The sequence below is a fragment of the Nerophis ophidion genome, linkage group LG20, assembly GCF_033978795.1.
Source record: "Nerophis ophidion isolate RoL-2023_Sa linkage group LG20, RoL_Noph_v1.0, whole genome shotgun sequence".
NCBI classification, from domain to species: Eukaryota; Metazoa; Chordata; class Actinopteri; order Syngnathiformes; family Syngnathidae; genus Nerophis; species Nerophis ophidion.
Window position 1 is genome coordinate 26,755,598 of NC_084630.1, and position 26,874 is coordinate 26,782,471.

At 38.7% G+C, this 26,874-nt stretch overlaps 1 protein-coding gene across 6 annotated transcripts in view; it reads left to right on the plus strand.

Moving 5' to 3' along the window:
- The window catches only part of tenm3 (teneurin transmembrane protein 3), a 779,964-nt gene that overhangs the window by 421,620 nt on the left and 331,470 nt on the right, over nt 1-26,874 (plus strand). For all 6 annotated transcript variants that reach the window (XM_061880866.1, XM_061880868.1, XM_061880869.1 and 3 more), the window contains 2 exons: nt 234-501; nt 24,896-25,069. In XM_061880866.1, coding sequence (XP_061736850.1) covers nt 234-501; nt 24,896-25,069 — 442 coding nt within the window. The remainder of the gene's footprint in view (nt 1-233; nt 502-24,895; nt 25,070-26,874) is intronic.

Consider the following 26,874-nt stretch of genomic DNA (forward strand, 5'->3'; position numbering starts at 1 on the left):
ACGTTTTTGGAAAGCAATCAGACAAAAAGACAAAGTTAGCAGACCGTGGAAACACATTATTGGCAAGTGATGGCGTATGATTTACTGCACATGTCATCCGTAGAAGCTGTTATCACACACCAGTCAGAAACTGGCTTTTAAAAAGGCTGCGACAGCCCCCTCTGAACAAGGTATACTTTTAAAACAAACTGGTATTAATGCAAACATTTAAATGTCTCTTTTAATGTTTACAGAGCAACCATCCAACCACCATAGCTCGACCCTGCCTCCTGTGCCACCGCCACATCGTCAGCGGCCCTCAGTGACGGCTCTCAATCAATCCTTGGGCTCAGGACATCACGCCGGCCAATCTTTGAATTCCACGCGGCAGCTAACAGCTCCTACTGGAAGCCCGGCCCTCGTGGCCGGCCAATCACCTGCCGAGCTGCAGACCACACCGCCGGAAAGCGTCCCGCTGCAAGACAGCTGGGTGCTGGGTAGCAATGTGCCTCTGGAAACAAGGTATGTTTTCTTTCGATTTTAACCGACAGTCATCATTCACGTCCACGCTCCAATCATTTTAACCTTGAGTGAGTTAAGATTGTGTAGCTGGGATAGGCTCCAACACTCTCCTAAAGGACAAGCGGCAAAAAATGGATGGATGGATGGAGTTAATGTTGGCTATAATGTACACCAGGGGTCACCAACCTTTTTGAAACCAAGAGCTACTTCTTGGGTACTGATTAATGCGAAGGACTACCAGTTTGATACACACTTAAATAAATTGCCAGAAATAGCCAATTTGCTCAATTTAGCTTTAATAAATAAATCTATTTATATTAAAAAAATGGGTATTTCTGTCTGTCATTCCGTCGTACATTTGTTTTCCTTTTACGGAGGGTTTTTTTGTAGAGAATAAATGATGAAACACCTAATTGAACGGTTTAAAAGAGGAGAAAACGTGAAAAAAATAAAAATAAAAATTTGAAACATAGTTTAGCCTCAATTTCGACTCTTTAAAATTCAAAATTCAACCGAAAAAAATGAATAGAAAAACTAGCTAATTCGAATCTTTTTGAAAAAAATAAAAAAAGAATTTATGGAACATTATTACTCATTTTTCCTGATTAAGAATAATTTTAGAATTTTGATGACATGTTTTGAATAGGTTAAAATCCAATCTGCACTTTGTTAGAATATATAAGAAATTGGACCAAGCTATATTTCTAACAAGACAAATCATTATTTCTTCTAGATTTTCCAGAACTAAATTTTTAAAAGAAATTCAAAATAATTTTAAATAAGATTTAAATTTGATTCTACAGATTTTCTAGATTTGCCAGAATATTTTTTTTAATTTTAATCATAATGCGTTTGAAGAAATATTTCACAAATATTCTTCGTCGGACAAACAGAAGCTAAAATGAAGAATTAAATCAAAATGTATTTATTATTCTTTACAACAAAAAAAATAATTTACTTGAACATTGATTTAAATTGTCAGGAAAGAAGAGGAAGGAATTTAAAAGGTAAAAAGGTATATGTGTTTAAAAATCCTAAAATCATTTTTAAGGTTGTATTTTTTCTCTAAAATTGTCGTTCTGAAAGTTATAAGAAGCCAAGTAAAAAAATAAATGAGTTTATTTAAACAAATGAAGACCAAGTCTTTAAAATATTTTCTTGGATTTTCAAATTCTATTTGAGTTTTGTCTCTCTTAAAATTAAAAATGTCGGGCAAAACGAGACCAGCTTGCTAGTAAATAAATACAATTAAAAAAATAGAGGCAGCTCAATGGTAAGTGCTGCTATTTGAGCTATTTTTAGAACAGGCCAGCGGGCGACTCATCTGGTCCTTACGAGCTACCTGGTGCCCGCGGGCACCGCGTTGGTGACCCCTGCTGTGCACACTTAGTCTTAAGATCCAAAAGCACATAAACCTGTCATAAATCAGTATTGAATGTAATTATTTATTACAAACCCTGTTTCCATATCCATCCATCCATCCATCTTCTTCCGCTTATCCGAGGTCGGATCGCTGGGGCAGCAGCCTAAGCAGGGAAGCCCAAACTTCCCTCTCCCCAGCCACTTCGTCTAGCTTTTCCCGGGGGATCCCAAAGCGTTCCCAGGCCAGCCGGGAGACATAGTCTTCCCAACGTGTCCTGGGTCATCCCTGTGGCCTCCTACCGGTTGGACGTGCCCTAAACACCTCCCTAGGGAGGCGTTCGGGTGGCATCCGGACCAGATGCTCGAACCACCTCATCTGGCTCCTCTCGATATGGAGCAGCAGCGGCTTTACTTTGAGTTCCTCCCGGATGGCAGAGCTTCTCACCCTATCTCTAAGGGAGGAAACACATTTCGGCCGCTTGTACCCGTGATCTTATCCTTTCGGTCATGACCCAACGCTCATGACCATAGGTGAGGATGGGAACGTAGATCACACCGGTAAATTGAGAGCTTTGCCTTCCGGCTCAGCTCCTTCTTCACCACAACGGATTTGTACAACGTCCGCATTACTGAAGACGCCGCACCGATCCGCCTGTCGATCTCACGATCCACTCTTCCCTCACTCGTGAACAAGACTCCTAGGTACTCGAACTCCTCCACTTGGGGCAGGGTCTCCTCCCCAACCCGGCAATGGCACTCCACCCTTTTCCGGGCGAGAACCATGGACTCGGACTTTGAGGTGCTGATTCTCATTCCGGTCGCTTCACACTCGGCTGCGAACCGATCCAGTGAGAGCTGAAGATCCCGGCCAGATGAAGCCATCAGGACCACATCATCTGCAAAAAGCAGAGACCTAATCCCGCAGCCACCAAACCGGAACCCCTCAACGCCTTGACTGCGCCTAGAAATTCTGTCCATAAAAGTTATGAACAGAATCGGTGACAAAGGACAGCCTTGGCGGAGTCCAACCCTCACTGGAAACGTGTCCGACTTTCTGCCGGCAATGCGGACCAAGCTCTGACACTGATCATACAGGGTGTGGACCGCCACAATAAGACAGTCCAATACCCCATCCTCTCTTAGCTGTTTCCATATGAGTTGGGAAATTGTGTTAGATGTAAATATAAACGTAATACAATGATTTTCAAATCATTTTCAACCCATATTCAGTTGAATATGCTACAAAGACAACATATTTGATGTTCAAACTGAGAAACATTTTTTTTTTTGCAAATAATCATTAACTTTAGAATTTGATGCCAGCAACACGTGACAAAGAAATTGGGAAAGGTGGCAATAAATACTGATAAAGTTGAGAATTGCTCATCAAACACTTGTTTGGAACATACCACAGGTGTACAGGCTAATCGGGAACAGGTGGGTGCCATGATTAGGTATAAAAACAGCTTCCCAAAAAATGCTCAGTCTTTCACAAGAGAGGATGGGGCGAGGGTCACCGCTTTGTTCACAACTGCGTGAGCAAATAGTCAAACAGTTTAAGAACAATGTTTCTCTAAGTGCAATTGCAAGAAATTTAGGGATTTCAACATCTACAGTCCATAATATCATCAAAAGGTTCAGAGAATCTGGAGAAATCACTCCACGTAAGCGGCATGGTCGGAAACCAACATTGAATGATCGTGACCTTCAATCCCTCAAAAACCTACATCAATCTTTAAAGGATATCACCACATGGGCTCAGGAACACTCCAGGAAACCACTGTCACAAAATACAGTTCGTCGCTACATCTGTAAGTGCAAGTTAAAGCTCTACTATGCAAAGCGAAAGCCATTTATCAACAACATCCAGAAACGCTGCGGGTTTCTCTGGGCCCGAGATCATCTAAGATGGACTGATGTAAAGTGGAAATGGGTTTTGTGGTCTGACGAGTCCACATTTCAAATTGTTTTTTTAAATATTCGACATTGGGGAAGCGAGCCATCTGTTATGGACGCAAAGTTCAAAAGCCAGCATCTGTGATGGTATGGAGGTGCATTAGTGTCCAAGGCATGGTTAACTTACACATCTGTGAAGGCACCATTAATGCTGAAAGGTACATACAGGTTTTGGAACAACATATGCTGCCATCTAAGCGCTGTCTATTTCATGGACGCCCCTGCTTATTTTAGCAAGACAATGCCAAGCCACATTCAGCACGTGTTACAACATTGTCCCATGGATAATGTGTGGCGCATTATGAAGCGTAAAATACGACAGCGGAGACCCCGGACTGTTGAACGACTGAAGCTCTACATAAAACAAGAATGGGAAATAAATGAATTAGCGTCCCGGCGGCTATTCAAGGAAATACGGTAATTTGAAAAGCATTAGTAATTAATTGTGTTATGTTTTTATTTAAGATTTTCACAATGTGCCAACTTTATGGATTGTTTTGCAGTCTTTCCATTGCATTCTATTATGATTTTTTATTAATTTTTTTGTAAAAAGTAACTGTGCTACCCGAATACATACACAAAGACTTCATATAATTGTAGCGGAAACATCATTTTGTTTACCTTTTTTTTTGTAACATTGTCACAATGTAAGAAAGCAAATGTAAAAAAATTTAGTGCCATGAAAATGTATTTATGAATATTTGTTCATCCATGATGCATTTCTGCACTGGACACAGACGAGATAAAGATGCTAAATGCATACGTCTATATTTCATGGCACTCAAATATGTGAACAGTGTGAGTATTGGGGCCAAAGTAAACTTGGACTTTTATTTCACCGAACAATTTATAGTCAGGTCTCTCACTCCTGTCCAGCACCCCCACCCCATTCTGTCCAAATCTCTTTGGTTCTCTTTCGCTGGGAGAAAAACAGGGATGCAGATAGATTGATGGAAGGGGAAATATCGCACGCTATGATCTTTACAGGCTGAAGCGTTTTGGCCGTGTGTGTGCACAGGCTGCAGAACGGTTATTCCACGAGGACATCTAAACTATGCCTCCTGCTTTGGATGTATTATAGTACAGAATGCTTCAGCGATCTGAGCATTTGGAAAACATCACAACTGTGTTCATTCCAGACAAACCTTGATTTGTGGAGTCAGAGTATAAAAGATCACAAAAAAAGGGCGAGGCAGTCAGGCTTAACTGTGAGGTGGAAATATTTGAAGAATTGTTCCACTTATAAATTGTACTGTAAAAAAAACAAAAAAACTACTCATTATAAAAAGTTCATGTTGTTACATAACATTTATCCAGGTGGCCCCCCCAACCCAGCTGGGTTAGCACAGCCAAGCAGCGTGGGGGCTACTCCATCCATCCATTTTCTACCGCTTATTCCCTTTTGGGGTCGCGGGGATCGCTGGCGCCTATCTCAGCTACAATCGGGCGGAAGGTGGGGTACACCCTGGACAAGTCGCCACCTCATCGCAGGGCCTGTATTTCATTTATGTGGTCTTCTTCCTCAAAACAGACATTTGAAAAACATGTTAAAGGGGAACATTATCACAATTTCAGAAGGGTTAAAACCAATAAAAATCAGTTCCCAGTGGCTTATTTTTTTTGTTTGTTTTGTTTTTTTCAAAATTTTACCCATCCCGGAATATCCCTAAAAAAAAAGCTTTAAATTGCCTGATTTTTGCTATCTGTGAAGCCATCGTCCATTTTCCTGTGACATCATCCAGTGATGCCAATATGGATAGCACAGCAAGATATAGCAACATTAGCTCGGATTCAGACTCGGATTTCAGCGGTTTAAGTTATTCAACAGATTACACATGTATTGAAATGGATGGTTGGAGTACAGAGGCAGATATCGAAAACGAAATTGAAGAAGAAACTGAAGCTATTTAGCGAATAGCTATTGACGCTATTCGGCCATGTTTGCCTTAGCATCGCTGGTAAAATGTGCAGACCAACGATTGGAAGTTTCGCATCTGGATCAACTTAAATCCATCGATTGGTAAGTGTTTGTTTGGCATTAAATGTGGGTGGAGGGAAACGCTGGATGCAAATATTAGGGCTGTGAATCTTTGGGTGTCCCACGATTCGATTCAATATCGATTCTTGGGGTCACGATTCGATAATATATCGATTTTTTTCGATTCGATTCTCGATTCAAAAACGATATTTTTCCGATTCAAAAGGATTCTTTATTCATTCAATACATAGGATTTCAGCAGGATCTACCCCAGTCTGCTGACATGCTTGCAGAGTAGTAGATTAAAAAAAAAAAGCTTTTATAATTGCAAAGGACAATGTTTTATCAACTGATTGCCATCAATCCATCCATCTTCTACCGCTTATTCCCTTTTGGGGCCGCGGGGGGGCGCTGGTGCCTATCTCAGCTACAATCAGGCGGAAGGCGGGGTACACCCTGGACAAGTCGCCACCTCATCACAGGGCCTCAACTGATTGCAATAATGTAAATTTGTTTTAACTATTAAACGAACCAAAAATATGACTTATTTTATCTTTGTGAAAACATTGGACACAGTGTGTTGTCAAGCTTATGAGATGCGATGCTAGTGTAAGCCATTGTGACACTATTGTTCTTTTTTATTATTTTTAAAAATGTCTAATGATAATGTCAGTGAGGGATTTTTAATCACTGCTATGCTGAAATTATAACTAATATTGATACTGTTGTTGATAATATTCATTTTTGTTTTACCACTTTTGGTTTGTTCTGTGTCGTGTTTGTGTCTCCTCTCAATTGCTGTTTATTGCAGTTCTGAGTGTTGCTGGGTCAGGTTTGGTTTTGGAATTGGATTGCATTGTTATGGTATTGCTGTGCAGTGGTTTGTTGGATTGGTGAAAAAAAAAAAAAAAAGAAAAGTATATTAAATAAAAAATAAAAAATAATTCTTTTAAAAATGAGAATTGATTCTGAATCGCACAACGTAAACGATTCGATTCGTATCCTAATCGTTTTTTCCCCACACCCCTAGTAAATATAGTTTCAAATGTACATACAGCTAGCTTAAATAGCATGTTAGCATTGATTAGCTGGCAGTCATGCTGCGACCAAATATGTCTGATTAGCACATAAGTCAACAACATCAACAAAACTCACCTTTGTGATTTCGTTGACTTAATCGTTGCAAATGCATCTGCAGGTTATCCATACATCTCTGTGCCATGTCTGTCTTAGCATCGCCGGTCAAATGTGAAGACACTGCGGCACATTCAATGGGGGTCTGGAGGCAGATTTCTTTGACTTTATCGTTGGAAATGCATCTGCTTTGAGTGTCGCAGGATATCCACACAATCTTGCCATCTCTGTAGTAGCATAGCTGCATAGCTTTCGTCGGCAAAGTGTGCGGAACAAACGACTGACCATTTCGTCGGCTTTCCCCACACCTTCGTATTTTGAACAAATTTCGTCCAATTTCTTGCCACTTTCACATCTTTGGGCCAGTGGTGCAACTTGAATCCCTCCCTGTTAGTGTTGTTACACCCTCCGACAACACACCCACGAGGCTTGATGTCTCCAAGGTTCCAGAAAATAGTCAAAAAAACGGAAAATAACAGAGCTGAGACGCGGTGTTTGTAATGTGTTTGAGAAAATGGCGGCTTTATTACCTAGGTGACGTCACGTTCTGACGTCATCACTCCGAGAGCGATAAATTAAAAGGCGTTTAATTCGACAAAATTCACCCATTTGGAGTTCGGTAATTGGTTAAAAAAATATATGGTCTTTTTTCTGCAACATCAAGGTATATATTGACGCTTACATAGGTCTGGTGATAATGTTCCCCTTTAAAGCAACAGTTTGAAACAAAGTTCTGGGGACGGCGTGGTGAAGTTGGGAGAGTGATCGTGCCAGCAACCTGAGGGTTCCTGGTTCAATCCCCACCTTCTACCATCCTAGACACATCTGTTGTTTCCTTGAGTAAGATTTTTCACCCTTGCTCCTGATGGTTCCTGGTTAGCACCTTGCATGGCAGCTCCCGCCATCAGTGTGTGAATGTGTGTGTGAATGGGTGAATGTAGAAATAGTGTCAAAGCGCTTTGAGTTCCTTAAAAAAAGGTAGAAAAACGCTATACAAGTACAACCCGATTTGGCATTGGCTGGTGATTTGTATGGGCCATCCAAAAAGTCTCTGACAGTAAATAAGAATGACAATGTTTTATTAAAAACAAAAGCCTTGGACTTTGAAATTTAAATGTGTAATTCATAGTCAATAACCTGAATTACTGTTGTCTTCCTCACAATAAATGCAATCTTGCTGCAATTATGCTGTCAGTGCTGCTTTTTACCTACTCAGTGGCCTAGTGGTAATAGTGTCCGCCCTGAGATCGGTAGGTTGTGAGTTCAAACCTTGCCTGAGTCATACCAAAGACTATAAACATGGGACCCATTACCTCCCTGCTTGGCACTCAGCATCAATGGTAAAAATTGGGGGTTTTACACACATCTCTTATGTGTGACTACCATGTATTGGTCACACTTACCATTATACCATGTACCAAATAAAATCGCTTTGAGGTGGGTAAGCACAACCACAATGATGCAGTACATTAGGTGCACCGGGTTATAGGGCGCACTGTCGATTTTTGAGAAAATTAAAGGGTTTTTAAGTGTGCCTTATAGTCCAAAAAATACGGTATTTTTGTTTTTATACTTCAATTATTTCATTCATATATTTAATAAATAAAAACAACATTAGATCAAGAATACATTGAGTGCCTGAAACTCAAAATATGCTGACATTGTTTCCATACAACTTCATGCAGTTGATACTGTGGGTGTTGTGGCCAGTATGTGTGGCGGGGACAGCAGAGTGGTGATGCGGGTCCAAAGTTTTGCAATCATTTGAAAGTGAGAAAGACACGACAACATAGTGAAATGTTTGCACTGTCAGACATTAGCACTGTATCCATGAAGCAGCATGTCAGCAGGAGGGTACCTGTATGCACACAGCTTACAAGCAGAAACAAGATAAAAGTATATTTTCTTATAATTCTCTACTTGATCACACTTCAATGAGGAGACAGGATGTCAGTTGAAAAGTTATTTATACTCAAAAAGGTGTCAGGTTAACAAGATCTCCTGACACACAACCGATTCATGTATCATAAACAATATTTTACCTCCTTTTCTCACATTACCGCCTGCTTCCATTCCTGCAGCATCATAGGACATAAAGATACTACCTCCACTTTCAACATTATATATATATATATATATATATATATATATATATATATATATATATATATATATATATATATAAGCTTTAGCTAATCTGAATATTATATATATATATATCTATATATATATATATAGATATATATATATATAGATAGATATAGACATATATCTGAATATTATATATATATATTTGTGTATATATATATATATATATATATATATAAATATATAAATAAATACACATATATATGTATGTGTGTATTTATATATATATATATATATATATATATGTGTGTGTGTGTGTGTGTGTGTGTGTGTTTATGTATACATATGTGTATATATATATGTATGTGTGTGTATATATATATATATATATATATATATATATATATATATATATATATATATATATATATAGGACATAAAGATACTACCTCCACTTTCAACATTATATATATATATATATATATATATATATATATATATATATATATATATATATATATATATATATATATATATATATGTATATATGTATATAAATACACATATATATGTATGTGTGTATATATATATATATATATATATATATATATATATATGTGTGTGTGTCTGTGTGTGTGTTTATGTATATATATGTATATGTATATATATACATATATATATGTATGTGTGTGTATATATATATATATATATATATATATATCTATTGCTTTTACTTTTTTTTTTACCGTATATCTCTTCGGATTTAGATTTCCAGTGTCCTGTCATCTTTTTTTGTGTGTGTTTTTTTGGCCCATTTTCATTGTTTGTATTCTCTTTCTTTTATAGCGTATTGTGTACGTCTTTTAATGTGTGAGCTTTGAGAAATACATGAATTTCCTCAAGGTAATTATTCAAGCACAGCGTGTAGCTATTTTTATCCATCTATCTGACTATAAATGAGCACACTGTAACATAAATTAATATAAACAGCTCAGCATCAATCATTTAAACACACAATTGAAATTAGCTAATTAAACAAAAGAAATGGCATTATAGGCTGAGGTCAGAACGTAAACAACATAATATTATTCTATTTTGATCTGCAGGATTAATTACCATAATAGTGTGTACATGATAAAAGTTAAAGTACCAATGATTGTCACACACACACTAGGTGTGGCGAAATTATTCTCTGCATTTGACCCATCACCCTTGATCACCACCTGGGAGGTGAGTGTCTTTAAAAACAAACTTACTCACTGACTGAGTTCTAATTTTTAATCAGAGTGCCTTTTTGTTTGGTTTGGTTCTATATTTACAAATTATTTATTAGATTTTTCGTAATTATTGAATTTTGTACACATATATATTGATGCTCTCATGTTAAAAGGGCTATTGCAATGTTTATGCTGTGCATTTATTTAAAACAAAAAAAAAGATGACAGTCAAATTTTAACTTATTTACTGTAAAATACACAATGAGGCTGTATTTGTTTTCCCCAATGACTTAATTAAATTAATCGATTAATAAAATAATTGATTGTTACAGCCTTAATAGAAGCTTTAGCTAATCTGAATATTTACAAGCATCCTCTTCATTCTGTACACTGACAACATGTAATCTTTGTTATTGATCATATCATGCACAAACTACTGTTAAATACAAAAATTGTCAACTCAAAATTGGTGCCCCTTTCTAGCACGTAGTCCACAGGTGTCACACACAGGGCCCGGGGACCAGATGTGGCCCACAAAAGCCGGGAATTATTATGCGTCCATAAAGTACTTACTTCATCTTTTTTTACTAAATGTATTTTTTTTTTTACATTTTTACAGAAAAAAATACATAAACTTCATGCAGTTTGTGATATTGTGTTCGATAGTATTCTTTAAATTCTGTTCTTAAAATAAAAATATAATGCTCAAATATCTGCTTGACTTATATATGATTCAGTAGTAATAATGTTGTTCATTTGAATATTATAATGTTGGTTACATTATTATGAATTTAGTTTGGAATGTTGTTATTATGTGTGATAATAATTTACTATTAGTTTGGTCTTTCCTAATAATGTAATAATCATTATATTATTACACATTAACTATTTTTTTGTTGAAATTAAAATAAATATCTGATCGATTTATGACAGCGTTTCTGGGTGTTGTTGATAAATGGCTTTCGCTTTGCATAGTAGAGTTTTAACTTGCACTTACAGATTTAGCGACCAACTGTAGTTACTGACAGTGGTTTTCTGAAGTGTTCCTGAGTCCATGAGGTGATATCCCTTACACACTGTTGTCGGTTTTTGATGCAGTACCGCCTGCTAGAACGAAGGTCACGGGCATTCAGTGTTGGTTTTAAGCCTTGCTGCTTACGTGCAGTGATTTCTCCAGATTCTCTGAACATTTTGATGATAATACGGACTGTAGATGGTGAAATCGTTAAATCCCTTGCAGTAGCTCATTGAGAAATGTTGTTCTTAAACTGTTCGACAATTTGCACACGCTTTTTGTTCACAAAGTGGTGACCCTCGCCTCATCCTTGTTTGTGAATGAAAGCTGGTCATATACCCAATCGTGGCACCCACCTGTTCCCAATTAGCCTGTTCACCTGTGGGATGTTCCGAATAAGTGTTTGATGAGCACTCCTCAACTTTCTCAGTCTTTTTTGAAACAAGCTGCAGGCATCAAATTCCAAATGAGCTAATATTTGCAAAAAATAACGTTTTCCAGTTCGAACGTCAAGTATCTTGTCTTTGCAGTCCATTCAACATAACATAGGTTAAAAAGGATTTTCAAATCATTGTATTGTGTTTTTATTCATGATTTGCACGATGTGCTAACTTCACTGCTTTTGGGTTTGTAATAAATTTAAAAAGAAAACTGATTTCACACAAGCTAATTGCTTGTTAACAAATTAAAATTATTTATCTGTTTCTGTAAGCAAGGTGTAGTTCTTAGCGAGGGTCTCAAACTAATTTTCACTGAGCGCCACATCCCAGTTCTCGTAACAATGAGTAATAAATGATTGTAAATGGATAGGATTAATTGCATTACCTTATTACATAATTACCAATACACTTGATCCTTATATAGTTTGCATCGTTAAAAAAAAAAAAATGTAGACTGGCAGCTAGGTGGACAGAATTTTATTGTAGAATTTACAGTATTTTTTGTTTTTGTTTTCCCTCCATAATACTATACATTGAAAATGGTACCACTGTTTTTTTACTGTAAAATTCTGGCTGCTGAGCGGCCAGTTTTTTATCGTTAAAACTATAGTCGTTTTCTTTTAATAGTGTATTACTGTAAACGAAAAAACGGTACCATGTTTTTTTTAACAGTAAATTTTGGGCGACTGATCGGCCGTTTTTTGTTTTTTTTGCAAGTCATTCAGATGTTTATTTTTATTTTAACAGGAAAAGTGTCATCTATAATAATATATGTTTACATTATTAGACAGCACAAAAATTATACTTTCTTATTACTACAGATTATAACTACTTTCAAGCCTAAATTCATAGTAATGTAACAGACATTATACAGAATTGATAACATGGAAAACATTTTTATTACGGATTGATACATACGTCAGGCAGATATTTGAGTTTTTATTTTTATTTTAAGAAAAAATATATTTGTTACATTATTAGATAATATTGATAAAATATATACAATTACTAGCAGTACATATATTTTTTTCTGTCAAAATGGAAAGAAGAAGTACATTTATCAAGAAAAAATAAATAATCTTATTGTTGCCGTCCATTTCCAGGCTTTTGTGGGCCACTTTAAATGATGTGGCAGGCCAGTTCTGGCCCCCGGGCCTTGAGTTTGAGACAAGTGCTCTAAGCAAAAAAAAAAGTATTTCATGTATAATAATATAATGATTATTACATTATTGGAAAACACAAAACTAATATTAAATTGTAATTACAGATAATAAGTACATTCCAAACTAAATTTATAACAATGTAACCAACATTATATTTTTCACATGAATAACATATTATTGCCGATTCATATTTAAGTCAAGCAGATATTTGAGCATTTATTTTTATTTTAAGAAAAAAAATGAAAGTATATTAATATACATTTTTACAGTAATAGATAATATTGAATAAAATATAGTAAATTTCATGCAGTACATGCATTTTTTTTCTGTCAAAATGTAAAACCGGAATACATTTAGTAAGAAAAGATTAAGTAGTTTATTGATTACTTATTTATTGATATCCGGGCGTTTGTGGGCCACTTAAAATAATGTGGCAGGCCAGATCTGACCCCCGGGCCTTGAGTTTGATACCTCTATTCTAAGCATATAAAAAATAGTATTCAAAAAAGTATGTAATTATAATAATATAATGATTACATTATTGGAAAAGACCATCCATCCATCCATTTTCTACCGCTTATTCCCTTTTGGGGTGGCGGGGGGCTCTGGTGCCTATCTCAGCTACAATCGGGCGGAAGGCGGTTTACACCCTGGACAAATCGCCACCTAATCACAGGGCCAACACAGATAGACAGACAACATTCACACTCACATTCACACACTAGGGACCATTTTAGTGTTGCCAATCAACCTATCCCCAGGTGCATGTCTTTGGAAAACACAAAACTAATAATAAATTATTATTACAGATAATAACTACATTCCAACCTACATTTATAACAATGTAAACAACATTATATTATTCACATGAACAACATTATTATCACCGATTCATATACAAGTCAAGCAGACATTTGAGCATTTTTACTTTTAGTTTAACCAAAAAATATATATATATATATATAATAATAGGGAATAAGTGGTAGAAAATGGATGGATGGATATTTGTTACGTTAATAGATAATATTTAATAGTTTGACACCTGCGTTCGAAGCAAATACAAATAAAAAGTATCTGGATCTCAGGTCCAATTTGTCAATTGGTGTTTTTAAAAGATATGTTTAGTTTTTATAATCCTAAATCAGTTATGTGTTGTTTTTTTTTACTATGCACCTACTGAGCAATCACTACAGTACTTTGTGCAGCCACCTGGATTTTGTTCTTAATACTCTATACCAGGGGTCACCAACGCGGTGCCCACGGGCACCAGGTAGCCCGTAAGGACCAGATGAGTAGCCCGCTGGCCTGTTCTAAAAATAGCTCAAATAGCAGCACTTACCAGTGAGCTGCCTCTATTTTTTAAATGTTATTTTTTTAGTAGCAAGCTGGTCTCTATTTGCTCGACATTTTTTTATTGTAAGAGAGACAAAACTCAAATAGAATTAGAAAATCTAAGAAAATATTTTAAAGACTTGGTCTTCACTTGTTTAAATGAATTCATTTATTTTTTTACTTTGCTTCTTATAACTTTCAGAAAGACAACTTTAGTGAAAAAAATACAACCTTAAAAATGATTTTGGGATTTTTAAACACATATACCTTTTTACCTTTTATGTTCTTTCCTCTTCTTTCCTGACAATTTAAATCAATGTTCAAGTTTTTTTATTTTTTATTGTAGAGAATAATAAATATATTTTAATTTAATTCTTCATTTTACCTTCTGTTTTTTCGACGAAGAATATTTGTGGATATTTTCTTCAAATTAATTATGATTAAAATTAAAAAAAAATATTCTGGCAAATCTAGAAAAACTTTAGAATCAAATTTAAATCTTATTTCAAAGTCTTTTGAACTTCTTTTAAAAATGTTGTTCTGGAAAATCTAGAAGAAATAATGATTTGTCTTTGTTAGAAATGTAGCTTGGTCCATTTTGTTATATATTCTAACAAAGTGCAGAATGGATTTTAACCTATTTCAAACATGTCATCAAAATTCTAAAATTAATCTTAATCAGGAAAAATTATTAATGATGCTCCATAAATTCTTTTTTTAATTTTTTCAATTAGCTAGATTTTCTCTTCATTTTTTTCGGTTGAATTTTGAATTTTAAAAACTCGAAATTGAAGATAAACTATGTTTCAAAATTAAATTTCCATTTTTTTTCGTGTTTTCTTCTCTTTTAAACCGTTCAATTAAGTGGTTTTTTTCATCATTTATTCTCTACAAAAAACCTTCCGTAAAAGGAAAAAAAATGTACGACGGAATGACAGACAGAAATACACTTTTTTTTTTTTTACATATAGATTTATTTATTATAGGTAAATTGATCAAATTGGCTATTTCTGTCAATTTATTTAAGTGTGTATCAAACTGGTAGCCCTTTGCATTAATCAGTACCCAAGAAGTAGTTCTTGGTTTCAAAAAGGTTGGTGACCCCTGCACCATACTCACATATTTAAAAAAGAAGAAAATATCCAAGCTTGATAACTCCCAACATTCTTGCTTTGCTCTGATTGATAAAGACATAAATCCACTGTGAATAATCACTTATTGAATAGAGATTAGGAAGGAGCAAGGGACTGGCATATTAGTTATGGTTGCCACCCACTGTGGTCACTGTCACTTCAGTCGTATTGTCCCTGCACGCTGCTTGTCTGCTGTCATTAGTTTGCACTAACGCCTTCAATGGCTGCTCTGCTGCATCAAGCTATCGCAGCACATTGTTGGACATTTGTCCGTTTGAAGCCTCTTTGTGTCTCCCATTGCTGCGTTGAAAAGAAGCACATGACTCAAAGGAGAGAGAACATTCAAGTGCCAAACGTACGGTCGCCATCAAAAGTTTACATACACTTGTAAAGAACATAATGTCATGGCTGTTTTGAGTTTCCAATACTTTCTACAACCCTGATTTTATTTTTGTGATAGAGTGATCGGAGCACATACTTGTTGGTCACAAAAAATATTCATGAAGTTTTGAAGCTAAATCTTGGTTTCACCTGAGCACAGACCTTCCTCCAGACGGTCCATCTGATGAAACAGTTGAAACAAAAATTGAGCTGTTTGGCCACAATACCCAGCAAAATGTTTGGGGGGGAAAAGGTGAGGCTTTTAATCCCAGGAACACCATCTACCGTCAAGAATGGTGGTGGTGGTATTATGCTCTGGGCCTGTTTTGCTGCCAATGGAAACTGGTGCTTTAGAAAGAGTAAATGGGACTATGAAGAAGGAGAATTACCTCCAAATTCTTCAGAACAACCTAAAATCATCAGCCCGGAGGTTGGGTTTTGGCCGCAGTTGGGTGTTCCAACAGGACAATGACCCCAAACACACGTCAACAGTGGTAAAGGAATGGCTAAATGAGGCTACAATTAAGGTTTTAGAATGGCCTTCCCAAAGTCCTGACTTAAACGATACAAGTCCATGTCAGAAAACCAACACATTTTGCTGAACTACTCCAACTTTGTCAAGAGGAGTGCTTTAGCTCGGTAGAGGGAATATTTCAAAGACCTCCTCAATCTCACGTACGTGTCTTCCTATGAGGAAGCAGTGCCTGGGGAATCTGCGGTGGGCTCTCGTATTTCTGGGGCTGAGGTTGCCGAGGTAGTTAAAAATCTCCTCGGTGGCAAGGAACCAGGGGAGTTCTTTAAAGCTCTGGATGCCGTGGGGCTGTCTTGGTTAACAATACTCTGCAACATTGCGTGGACATCGGGGGTGTTATCTATGGATTGGCAGACCGTTGTGGTAGTTCCTCTCTTTAAGAAGGGATGTGTTCTGACTATCGTGGGATCACACTTCTCAGCCATCCTGGTAAGTTCTATTCAGGTGTACTCGAGAGGACACTAAGCCGGATAGTCGAACCTTGGATTCAGGAGGAGCAGTGTAGTTTTCGTACTGGTTGTGGAACTGTTGACCAGCTCTAGACTCTCGTCAGGCTCCTTGAGCATGCTTGGGAGTTTTCCCAACCAGTCTACTTGTGCTTTGTGGACTTGGAGAAGGCATTTGACCGTGTCCCTCGGGAAGTCCTGTTTGTAGTGGTCCGCTCCTTATTATAATCGGTGTCAGAGCTGGATCGGCATTGCCGGCAGTAAGTCAGACTCGTTTTCAGTGAGGGTTGGACTGCACCAGGGGTGTCCTTTGTCACAAATTCGGTTCATAACTTTTATGGACAGAATTTCAAGGCGTCGTCAGGGCTTTGAGGGGTCACGGTTTGTTTGCTGAAGGATTAGGTCTTAGGTTTTTGCAGATGATGTGGTCTTGATGGTTTCATCTGGCCAGGATCTTCAGCCTTCCCTGGATCGGTTTGCAGCCGAGTGTGAAGCAACTGGGATGATAATCAGCACCTCTGAGTCCGAGTCCATGGTTCTTGCCCGCAAAAAGGTGGAGTACTATCTCCGGGTTGGGCAGGAGATCTTGCCCAAAGTGGAGGAGTTCGAGTACCTCTGAGTCGGACAGTGTATCAATCCGTTGTGGTAAAGAAGGAGCTGAGCCGCAAGGCAAAGCTCTTAACTTACTGGTCAATCTACGTTTCCATCCTCACTTATGGTCATGAGCTCTGGGTTAAGACCGAAAGGACAAGATCACAGGTACAAGCGAGCAAGATTAGTTTCCTTCATCTTGTGACTCTTCCTTAGAGATGGGGTGAGAAGCTCTGTCATCAGGGAGGAGCTCAAGGTAAAGCCGCTGCTCCTCCACATCGAGTTGGTTCGGGCATCTGGTCAGGAGGCCACCCGAATGCCTCCCGAGGGAGGTGATTAGGGCACGTCTGACTGGTAGGAGGCCACGGGCAAGACCAAGGACACATTGGGGAGACAATGCCTAGGAATCCCCCGGAAGGAGCTGGACGAGGTGGCTATGGAGAGGCAAGTCTAGGCTTCTCTACTTCGACTGCTTCCCTCACGACCAAACCTAAGTCAAGGGGAAGAAAAGGAATGAATGGATGGACTTTGGATACTAATTAAATTACTTTTTTGGGGAAAGAAACTTAAGTAATTACTTTGTGTGTGCTGTTTTGTCCTAAACTCTAGTTAATGTGATCTGGGGAGGAAAAGAAAAAAACAGCGAGTGGCGGAACCTTATACAGAAGCCTAGAAGTCCATTTATCATCCTACTGCCATCTGACATTCCAAGTGGACAAAATGCCACTCTATTATACCCTGATGATGTTGGTCGCCCTGGCCCATCACATTCCACTGGCTACTTTCATTATTTTGTATACAGATAGTCAGCAGGGTGGAAAAATGGTCTGAACTGTGTGTAATGTTTCGGTTCAAGGTTGGACTCCATGAAGAGACGCAAACAAAAAGATATTTTAATGTCTTTGCCCCCAAAGAAGGCAAAAAGTTCAGAGAAGATAGAAAACAGTAGGACTTACAGGTATCTTGGAACTAAAAGTGAATGTGCAGGAAATAACACAATAAATGCAATGTGAACAAACAATTTACTTTAAAATGAAGGCTTGGAGAAAAACATAAAGTCAGAAGGAGCAGCGCAACTCGAACGGTAGAAGGGTGGTAAAAAGTTTGCATGACTGACCACAAAACTAGGGATTGTAACGTTAGATTGTGATATCTGCTACTGGGGGAGGACAAGGAAAGAATGCAGCCCTGGAAGTTCTAGCCATGCAATGGATACGCATGGAAAGAGGAAAAGGAACAGTCTGGTGTGTCATTGCTTAAAGGGGAACATTATCACCAGATCTATGTAAGCGTCAATATATAAGCTTGATGGTGCAGAAAAAAGATCATGTATTTTTTAACCGATTTCCGAACTCTAAATGGGTGAATTTTGGCGAATTAAACGCCTTTCTGTTTATCGCTCTGGAGGCGATGACGTCAGAGTGTGACGTCGCCGAGATAATACTGCCGCCATTTTTTATTTTCAACACATTGTAAACATTTGGTCTCAACTCTGTTATTTTCCATTTTTTCGACTATTTTTTGGAACCTTGGAGACATCATGCCTCGTCGGTGCGTTGTCAGAGGGTGTAACAACATTAACATGGAGGGATTCAAGTTGCACCACTGGCCCGAAGATGCGAAAGTGTCTGCCGCCAGACCCCATTGAATGTACCGGAGTGTCTCCACATTTTACCGGCGATGACAGACATGGCACAGAGATGTATGGATAACATGCAGATGCATTTGCAACGATAAAGTCAACGAAATCACAAAGGTGAGTTTTGTTGATGTTGACTGCCAGCTAATCAATGGTAACATGCTACGCTAATCGATGCTAACATGCTATTTACCGGCGGTGCTAAAGCAGACATGGCACAGAGATGTATGGATAACCTGCAGATGCATTTGCAACGATAAAGTCAACGAAATCACAAAGGTGAGTTTTGTTGATGTTGACTGCCAGCTAATCGATGCTGAAATGCTACGATAATCGATGCTAACATGCTATTTACCGGCGATGCTAAAGACGACATGGCACAGAGATGTATGGATAACCTGCAGATGCATTTGCAACTATATTACGTTTCTTTCCACCCACATTTAATGCGAAAAAAAAACACTTAGCAATCGACGGATTTAAGTTGCTCCAGTGTCACGAGATGCGATAGTCCTGATCGTTGGGTCTGCACATTTTACCGGTGATGCTAACGCAGCTATTTGGCAATGCTGTGGCTATGAATAGCTTTTCGCTCAATAGCTTCAGTTTCTTCTTCAATACTTTCATACTCCAACCATCTGTTTCAATACATGCGTAATCTTTTGAATCGCTTAGGCCGCTGAAATCCGAGTCTGAATCTGAGCTAATGTCGCTATGTCTTGCTGTGGTATTCGCCATTGTTTGTTTGTATTGGCAGCACTGTATGACGTCACAGGGAAATGGACAGTCGCATCGCAAATATCGAAAATCCAGCACTTTAAAGCTTTTTTTCAGGATATTCCGAGACCTTTAAAATTTTGAAAAAAAAATTAAAAAATACAACAAGCCATTGGGAGCTGATTTTTATTGGTTTTAACACTTTTGAAATTGTGATAATGTTCCCCTTTAAAAACCTCACTCACAGGAGAGCAACTGCAGGTGTGTCTCCTTTCTCCGGCCCACACCAGAAATATAATAATTTATGGTGGAAATACAAAAAGACAACCAGTAGAGCGCACAATAATAATATTCACTTCAGGCTCTATTCTCCCATATTTTGGCTGCCTGGCATTCTCCCCCTTGAAGACCTTCCTCCAAGATGCGCGCTTTGGTTGGCGCAAACCTTAAATGTAGGCGTCCCCTGTCAGATCTGATGTTCTCCCATTGACTAAAGTAATTTGCTTCCTATGTGCCCATGAGCCTGCGATAGGTCCACAAAACATGTACCGTATTTTTCAGACTATAAGGCACACTCAAAATCCTTTCATTTTCTCAAAAATCAACAGTGCGCCTTATGACCCGGTGCGCCTAATATACGGAATCATTCTGGTTGTGCTTACCGACCTGAAAGCTATTTTATTTGGTACTTGGTGTAATGATAAGTGTGACCAGTAGATGGTAGTCACACATAAGATATACGTGTAGACTGCAATATGACGCTTGTAAACAATACCACCAGTTTAAATGTTCCTTTGAAAATAAAGAACATTACACACGGCGCTCAAAAATTAGTCAAAATGTTTTAGTATGACTTTGAAGCCGCACCGCTTGATGGATCGTCAGGCCCATGACGGCTACCGTAGTCAGAGATACAAGTATTACTGTGGTGTGTGCATAAGGACCGCAAAATGACCTACTCAGTGACCTAGTGGTTAGAGTGTCCGCCCTGAGATCGGTAGGTTGTGTGTTCAAACCCCAGCTGAGTAATACCAAAGTCTATAAAAATGGGACCCATTACCTCCCTGCTTGGCACTCCGCATCATGGGTTGGAATTGGGGGTTAAATCACCAAAAAAATTATTCCCGGGCGCGGCACTGCTGTTGCCCACTGCTCCCCTCAGCTCCCATGGGGTGAACAAGGGGATGGCCCAAATGCAGAGGACACATTTCACCACACCTAGTGTGTGTGTGACAATCATTGGTACTTTAACTTTACTTTAAATGGCACCCATTAGCAGATATATTATCTGGCATTTTGTTTCAAAATATTATGCAAAACCAACTTTACCTTCCTTCTGGTACCTGCTGATGTGTAATTGAGATCTGCATGAGACCTGAAAATTTGAAGATGATCTGTAAAACATAATCTGTGCAACATTTTGACCAAAGAACCACCATCACATGTTATGTAGACCAAAAGGAAGTGTTTTACATTTAGAAAAAAAATCACAATATGACCCCTTTATTGCGCCTTATAATCCGGTGCACCTTTTGTATAAAAAAGACACACTACTCACCGGCAGTAAGGTGCGCCCTTTGACCCCGAAAAAACGGTATATTGCACTTGAAGTCTTGATGCGGTGTACACCACACGTATCAAAATGATAAAATAAACGTGAAAATGGCTTTGGCTTTCCATAGTAGAGTTTTAACTTGCCCTTACAGATGTAGCGCCAAACTGTAGTTACTGGCAGTGGTTTTCTGCAGTGTTCCTGAGCCCATGTGGTGATATCCTTTACACACTGATCTCGCTTTTTGATGCAGGACAGCCTGAGGGATCGAAGGTCACCGGCATTCAATGTTGGTGTCCGGCCTTTCTCCAGATTCCCTGAACCTTTTGATGATATTACAAACCGTAGATGGTGAAATCCCTAAATTCCTTGAAATAGCTTGTTGAGAAATGCTGTTCTTAAAACTGTTGAACAATTTGCTCATGCACTTGATCACAAAGTGGTGACCTTCGCCCCATCCTTGTTTGTCAATGACTGACCATGTCATGGAAGCTGCTTTTATACCCAATCACGGCACCCACCTGTTCCCAATTAGCCTGTTCATCCGTGGGATGCTCCAAATAAGTGTTCGATGAGCATTTCTCAACTTTCTCAGACTTTTTTGCACTTGTGCCAGCTTTTTTGAAACATGTTGTAGGCATCAAATTCCAAATGAGCTAATATTTGCAAAAAATTACAAAGTTTTTTCAGTTCAAGCGTTAAATAAATTGTCTTTGCAGTCTATTCAATTGAATATAAGTTTAAAAGGATTTGCAAATCGTTGTATTTTGTTTTTATTTACGATTTACACAGTGTGCCAACTTCACTGGTTTTGGGTTTTGTCTTTCAGGGAGGATTTTGGTTGCACTGGTTCTTAAATCAGAATGCTGAAATTCATAAAATGTGACTAGGAACACTTGGTGCATTTCTTTCAGTGCATGGAGCTTTGTTTTCAGGCGTTTTCTTCACGTTTCAGCTAAAAATCACAAGTGCTGCCAAAATTCCTTGCAGTCCTCTCTCTCTTGTCGCATCCCGCCTCGAGGCAGGTATTAATTGCGGGGCCCTCGTTATAATCGGTTCTAATTGTTAATCACACATCCTTGTTAGAGAGTCGTCTAATTGTAATTGCAGATGCTCATTAGCTAAAGCTGTGCCATTAATTAGACTTTGCGACCCAGGCAATTACTGTACATGTTTTTGCAGTGATTTTCATCTCTGTGGTTCTTCTTAAATTCTACCTTCAAAGGGAAATACAACTTTTGGACAGATTGTCACGGATGTATATTTTTATACCAATTAAATCTGAGTCAAATCCCCATTAATCCATGGGCATTTCATTTTTTTTTTTTTAAATGACGGACTCAGATAAAACTGCAATTTTTTTCCAAATGTTTACTACTGCAGACTCAAGTAATGAAGGACAGTTAAGTTAAAGTTAAAGTACCAATGATTGTCACACACACACTAGATGTGAAAAAATTATTCTCTGAATTTGACCCATCACCCTTGATCACCCCCTGGGAGGTGAGGGGAGCAGTGAGCAGCAGCAGTGGTCGAGCCCGGAAAGTATTTTTGGTGATTTAACCCCCAATTCCAACCCTTGATGCTGAGTGCCAAGCAGGGAGGTTATGGGTCCCATTTTTACAGTCTTTGGTATGACTCGGCCGAGGTTTGAACTCACAACCTACCGATCTCAGGGCGGACACTCTAACCACAACATAATGTATGTTGTATAGTGCAGTTTTTTCAACCTTTTTTGAGCCAAGGCACAATTTTTGCATTGAAAAAATCCGCAGGCATCAGAAATGAGAAATAATTAAAAAACAAAACTCAGTTGACAGTGTAAAAAGTCGCAAATGTTGGATACAACTTGAAACCATAATCTTCTTTCATCTCCGTAATATCGCTAAAATTTGCTCCATTTTGTCCACTAGCGACGCCGAGATCATTATCCATGCGTTTGTTACGTCTCGCCTCGATTACTGTAACGTATTATTTTCGAGTCTCCCCATGTCTAGCATTAAAAGATTACAGTTGGTACAAAATGCGGCTGCTAGACTTTTGACTAGAACAAGAAAGTTGGATCACATTACGCCTGTACTGGCTCACCTGCACTGGCTTCCTGTGCACTTAAGATGTGACTTTAAGGTTTTACTACTTACGTATAAAATACTACACGGTCTAGCTCCATCCTATCTTGCCGATTGTATTGTACCATATGTCCCGGCAAGAAATCTGCGTTCAAAGGACTCTGGCTTATTAGTGATTCCTAAAGCCCAAAAAAAGTCTGCAGGGTATAGAGCGTTTTCCGTTCGGGCTCCAGTACTCTGGAATGCCCTCCCGGTAAAAGTTCGAGATGCCACCTCAGTAGAAGCATTTAAGTCTCACCTTAAAACTCATTTGTATACTCTAGCCTTTAAATAGACCTCCTTTTTAGACCAGTTGATCTGCCGTTTCTTTTCTTTTCCCCCTCTGTCCCACTCTCCCTTGTGGAGGGGGTCCGGTCTGGTGGCCATGGAAGTACTGGCTGTCCTGAGTCGGGACCTAGGATGGACCGTTCGTCCGGAGTCGGGACCCAGGATGGACCACTCGCCTGTGTATCGGCTGGGGACATCCCTGCGCTGCTGATCCGCCTCCGCTTGGGGTTGTTTCCTGCTGGCTCCATAGTGGACGGGACTCTCTCTGCTGTGTTGAATCCACTTTGGACTGGACTCTCACGGTTGTGTTGGATCCACTATGGATTGAACTTTCACAGTATGATGTCAGACCCGCTCGACATCCATTGCTTTTGGTTCCCCTAGAGGGGTTGGGGGGGGTTGCCCTCATATGCGGTCCTCCCCAAGGTTTCTCATAGTCATCATTGTCACCGACGTCCCACTGGGTGTGAGCTTTCCTTGCCCTTATGTGGGCTCTACAGAAGATGTCGTTGTGGTTTCTGCAGCCGTTTGAGACACTAGTGATTTAGGGCTATATAAATAATCATTGATTGATCGATTAATTGATAACCAAGCATGCATCAGTATAGCTCTTGTCTCAAAGTATGTGTACTGTCACCACCTGTCACATCTATCTGTGACTTATTTTAAGTTTTTTGCTGTTTTCCTGTGTGTAGTGTTACAGCTCTTGTCTTGCGCTCCTATTTTGGTGGCTTTTTCCCCTTTTTTTGGTGTTTTTCTGTAGCAGTTTCATGTCTTCCTTTGAGCGTTATTTCCCGCATCTGCTTTGTTTTTAGCAATCAAGAATATTTCAGTTGTGTTTAGCCTTCTTATTGATTGCCAGTCATGTTCGGATGTTCTTTGTGGACGCCGTCTTTGCTCCACAGTAAGTCTTTGCTGTCGTCCAGCATTCTGTTTTTGTTTACTTTGCAGCCAGTTCAGTTTTAGTTTTGTTCTGCATAGCCTTCCCTAAGCTTCAACGCATTTTCTAAGGGGCACTCACCTTTTGTTTAAGCATTAGACACCTTTTTACCTGCACCCTGCCTCCCGCTGTTTCCGACATCTACAAAGCAATTAGCTACCTGCTGCCACCTATTGATATGGAAGAGTATGACACGGTTACTCTGCTGAGCCCTAGACAGCACCGACACTCAACAACAACACATCATTTGCAGACTATAATTACTGGTTGGCAAAAAAATTTTTACCTAGATAGGTAAAATTAAATAAAAATATCTCATGGCACAGTGGTTGAAAAACACCGGAATGGTGTACCTGATTGTTCCTCTCTTCTTTGTCTGCAGGCACTTCCTTTTTAAGACAGGAACCGGTACCACCCCCCTCTTCTCCACAGCAACGCCCGGCTACACGATGGCGACGGGCTCAGTCTACTCTCCTCCTACCAGACCGTTGCCAAGAAACACCTTGTCGCGCTCTGCCTTCAAGTTTAAGAAATCCTCCAAGTACTGCTCATGGAGGTAAGGGTGCATCGGGCGACATGAAATACAAGCAGTCTGTGGTCTTTGAAGTCTTTGGACAGATCTTTGGTCTTGCCGAAGGTGAAGTAGAGGTTTGACTGTTTTTGAGGGTTCCTTTAGCCACATAATGACTTTGAAGTACATTATTTATGTACTTTATGTCTATCTGTGTTGGCCCTGTGATGAGGTGGCGACTTGTCCAGGGTGTACACTGTCTTCCGCCCAAATGCAGCTGGGATAGGTTCCAGCACCCTCAAAAAGGGACAAGCGGCAGAAAATACATGGCCGGACAAACAACCTGTCTATGGTAGTCATAATGCTTTCTGGTTGCTAAAATATCAAATACTTATTTCACTTAATCTAACAAAAATTCATGTATAATCATCATTAAATGTTATTTTTGAGACTTTTTTTTGTTTTTTTACATTAATTACTATATGGAGTGAAATGTCCTACTTTTGCATAAGCCTCCCTTTAAATCCTAAGTGTCAAAGTCAAATGATCTTTAGCACCCGGGATGATATTTGATTAGTATTAGAACCGGCCACAACCGCCGGGAACCCCATTAAGTCTTAAAAATGGGGTCCCACAGTAAAATTTTGGGGTCCCACTTTTTTCTAAGCGTTTTAAAAACAAATGATACATGTATGCATTATACTGTTATATCTCACGTTCTATATTTTTGGAAATAGGTTGTCATAAACGTTACTTAATTCATTTAAAAAAAGAATACAAAATAAAACATATTTTTATGCATATGTAAATTTTATTCAGTTCTAAACATTCATTCACTTTCTTATTTCCTTCATGCAGCTAAACTTTACCGCTGTTGGTATTTTGTTTTCTATATTTATATTGTAATATTTTCAGGATGCGTTTGTTCTATTTTTGGCTAAAGTCAGACAAAGAAAACACTTTGATAATGTCTTTTTTTTTTTTTTAATGCCATTATTTTAATAGTCCGTCACAGATTTTTTTTTTGAGCTAAAATGAGTTTGACACCCCTGCTTTAAATGAATAAATACTTAGTTTTCTCACTATAAGTCAGTGAAAAAAACATTTTTCGCAACTTAAAGTACTAGTAGAGTGGAAAAACAAGTTGCCTCCATATCGAAGCTATTAACATACATATGGTAAATGGTAAATAAGTTATACTGGTATCGCGCTTTTCTACCTTCAAGGTACTCAAAGCGCTTTGACATTATTTCCACATTCACCCATTCACACACACATTCGCACACTGATGGCGGGAGCTGCCATGCAAGGCCCTAACCACCACCCATCTGGAGCAAGGATGACGTGTCTTTCTCAAGGACACAACGGACGTGATGATGTTGGTAGAAGGTGGGGATTGAACCAGAATCCCTCAGGTTGCTGGCACGGCCACTTTCCCAACCGCGCCACGCCGTCGCCCGTATCTGATTTATGACACCAAAATACTTCCAAAGTGTGGAAATAAATAGATATGATCAAAATAGTATCAATCTTACGGAGATTTTCCGAGCCATTTTGAGAGATTATGAAAAAGCAAGTCTAGGAACCAAAGATCCCTTCCTCATCGACAACAATGCTAATCAAGCAGACTTTGTGAGAGCCAACAATTACTTTGGGAAAAAAATATGATCCAGGATATTATATTTTTGAGTCTGAATACAAAGAGGATGAGCAATGAGGTTTAGAAAGCTTTATTGTGACACTCGCATCCACAGCATTGCTGGGTGCCAAACATACAAACTAACCATTTTAAACCACAGTAAAACTAACTGGTAATATAGGCATACAAGTCTTGATTTTCCACTCTACTA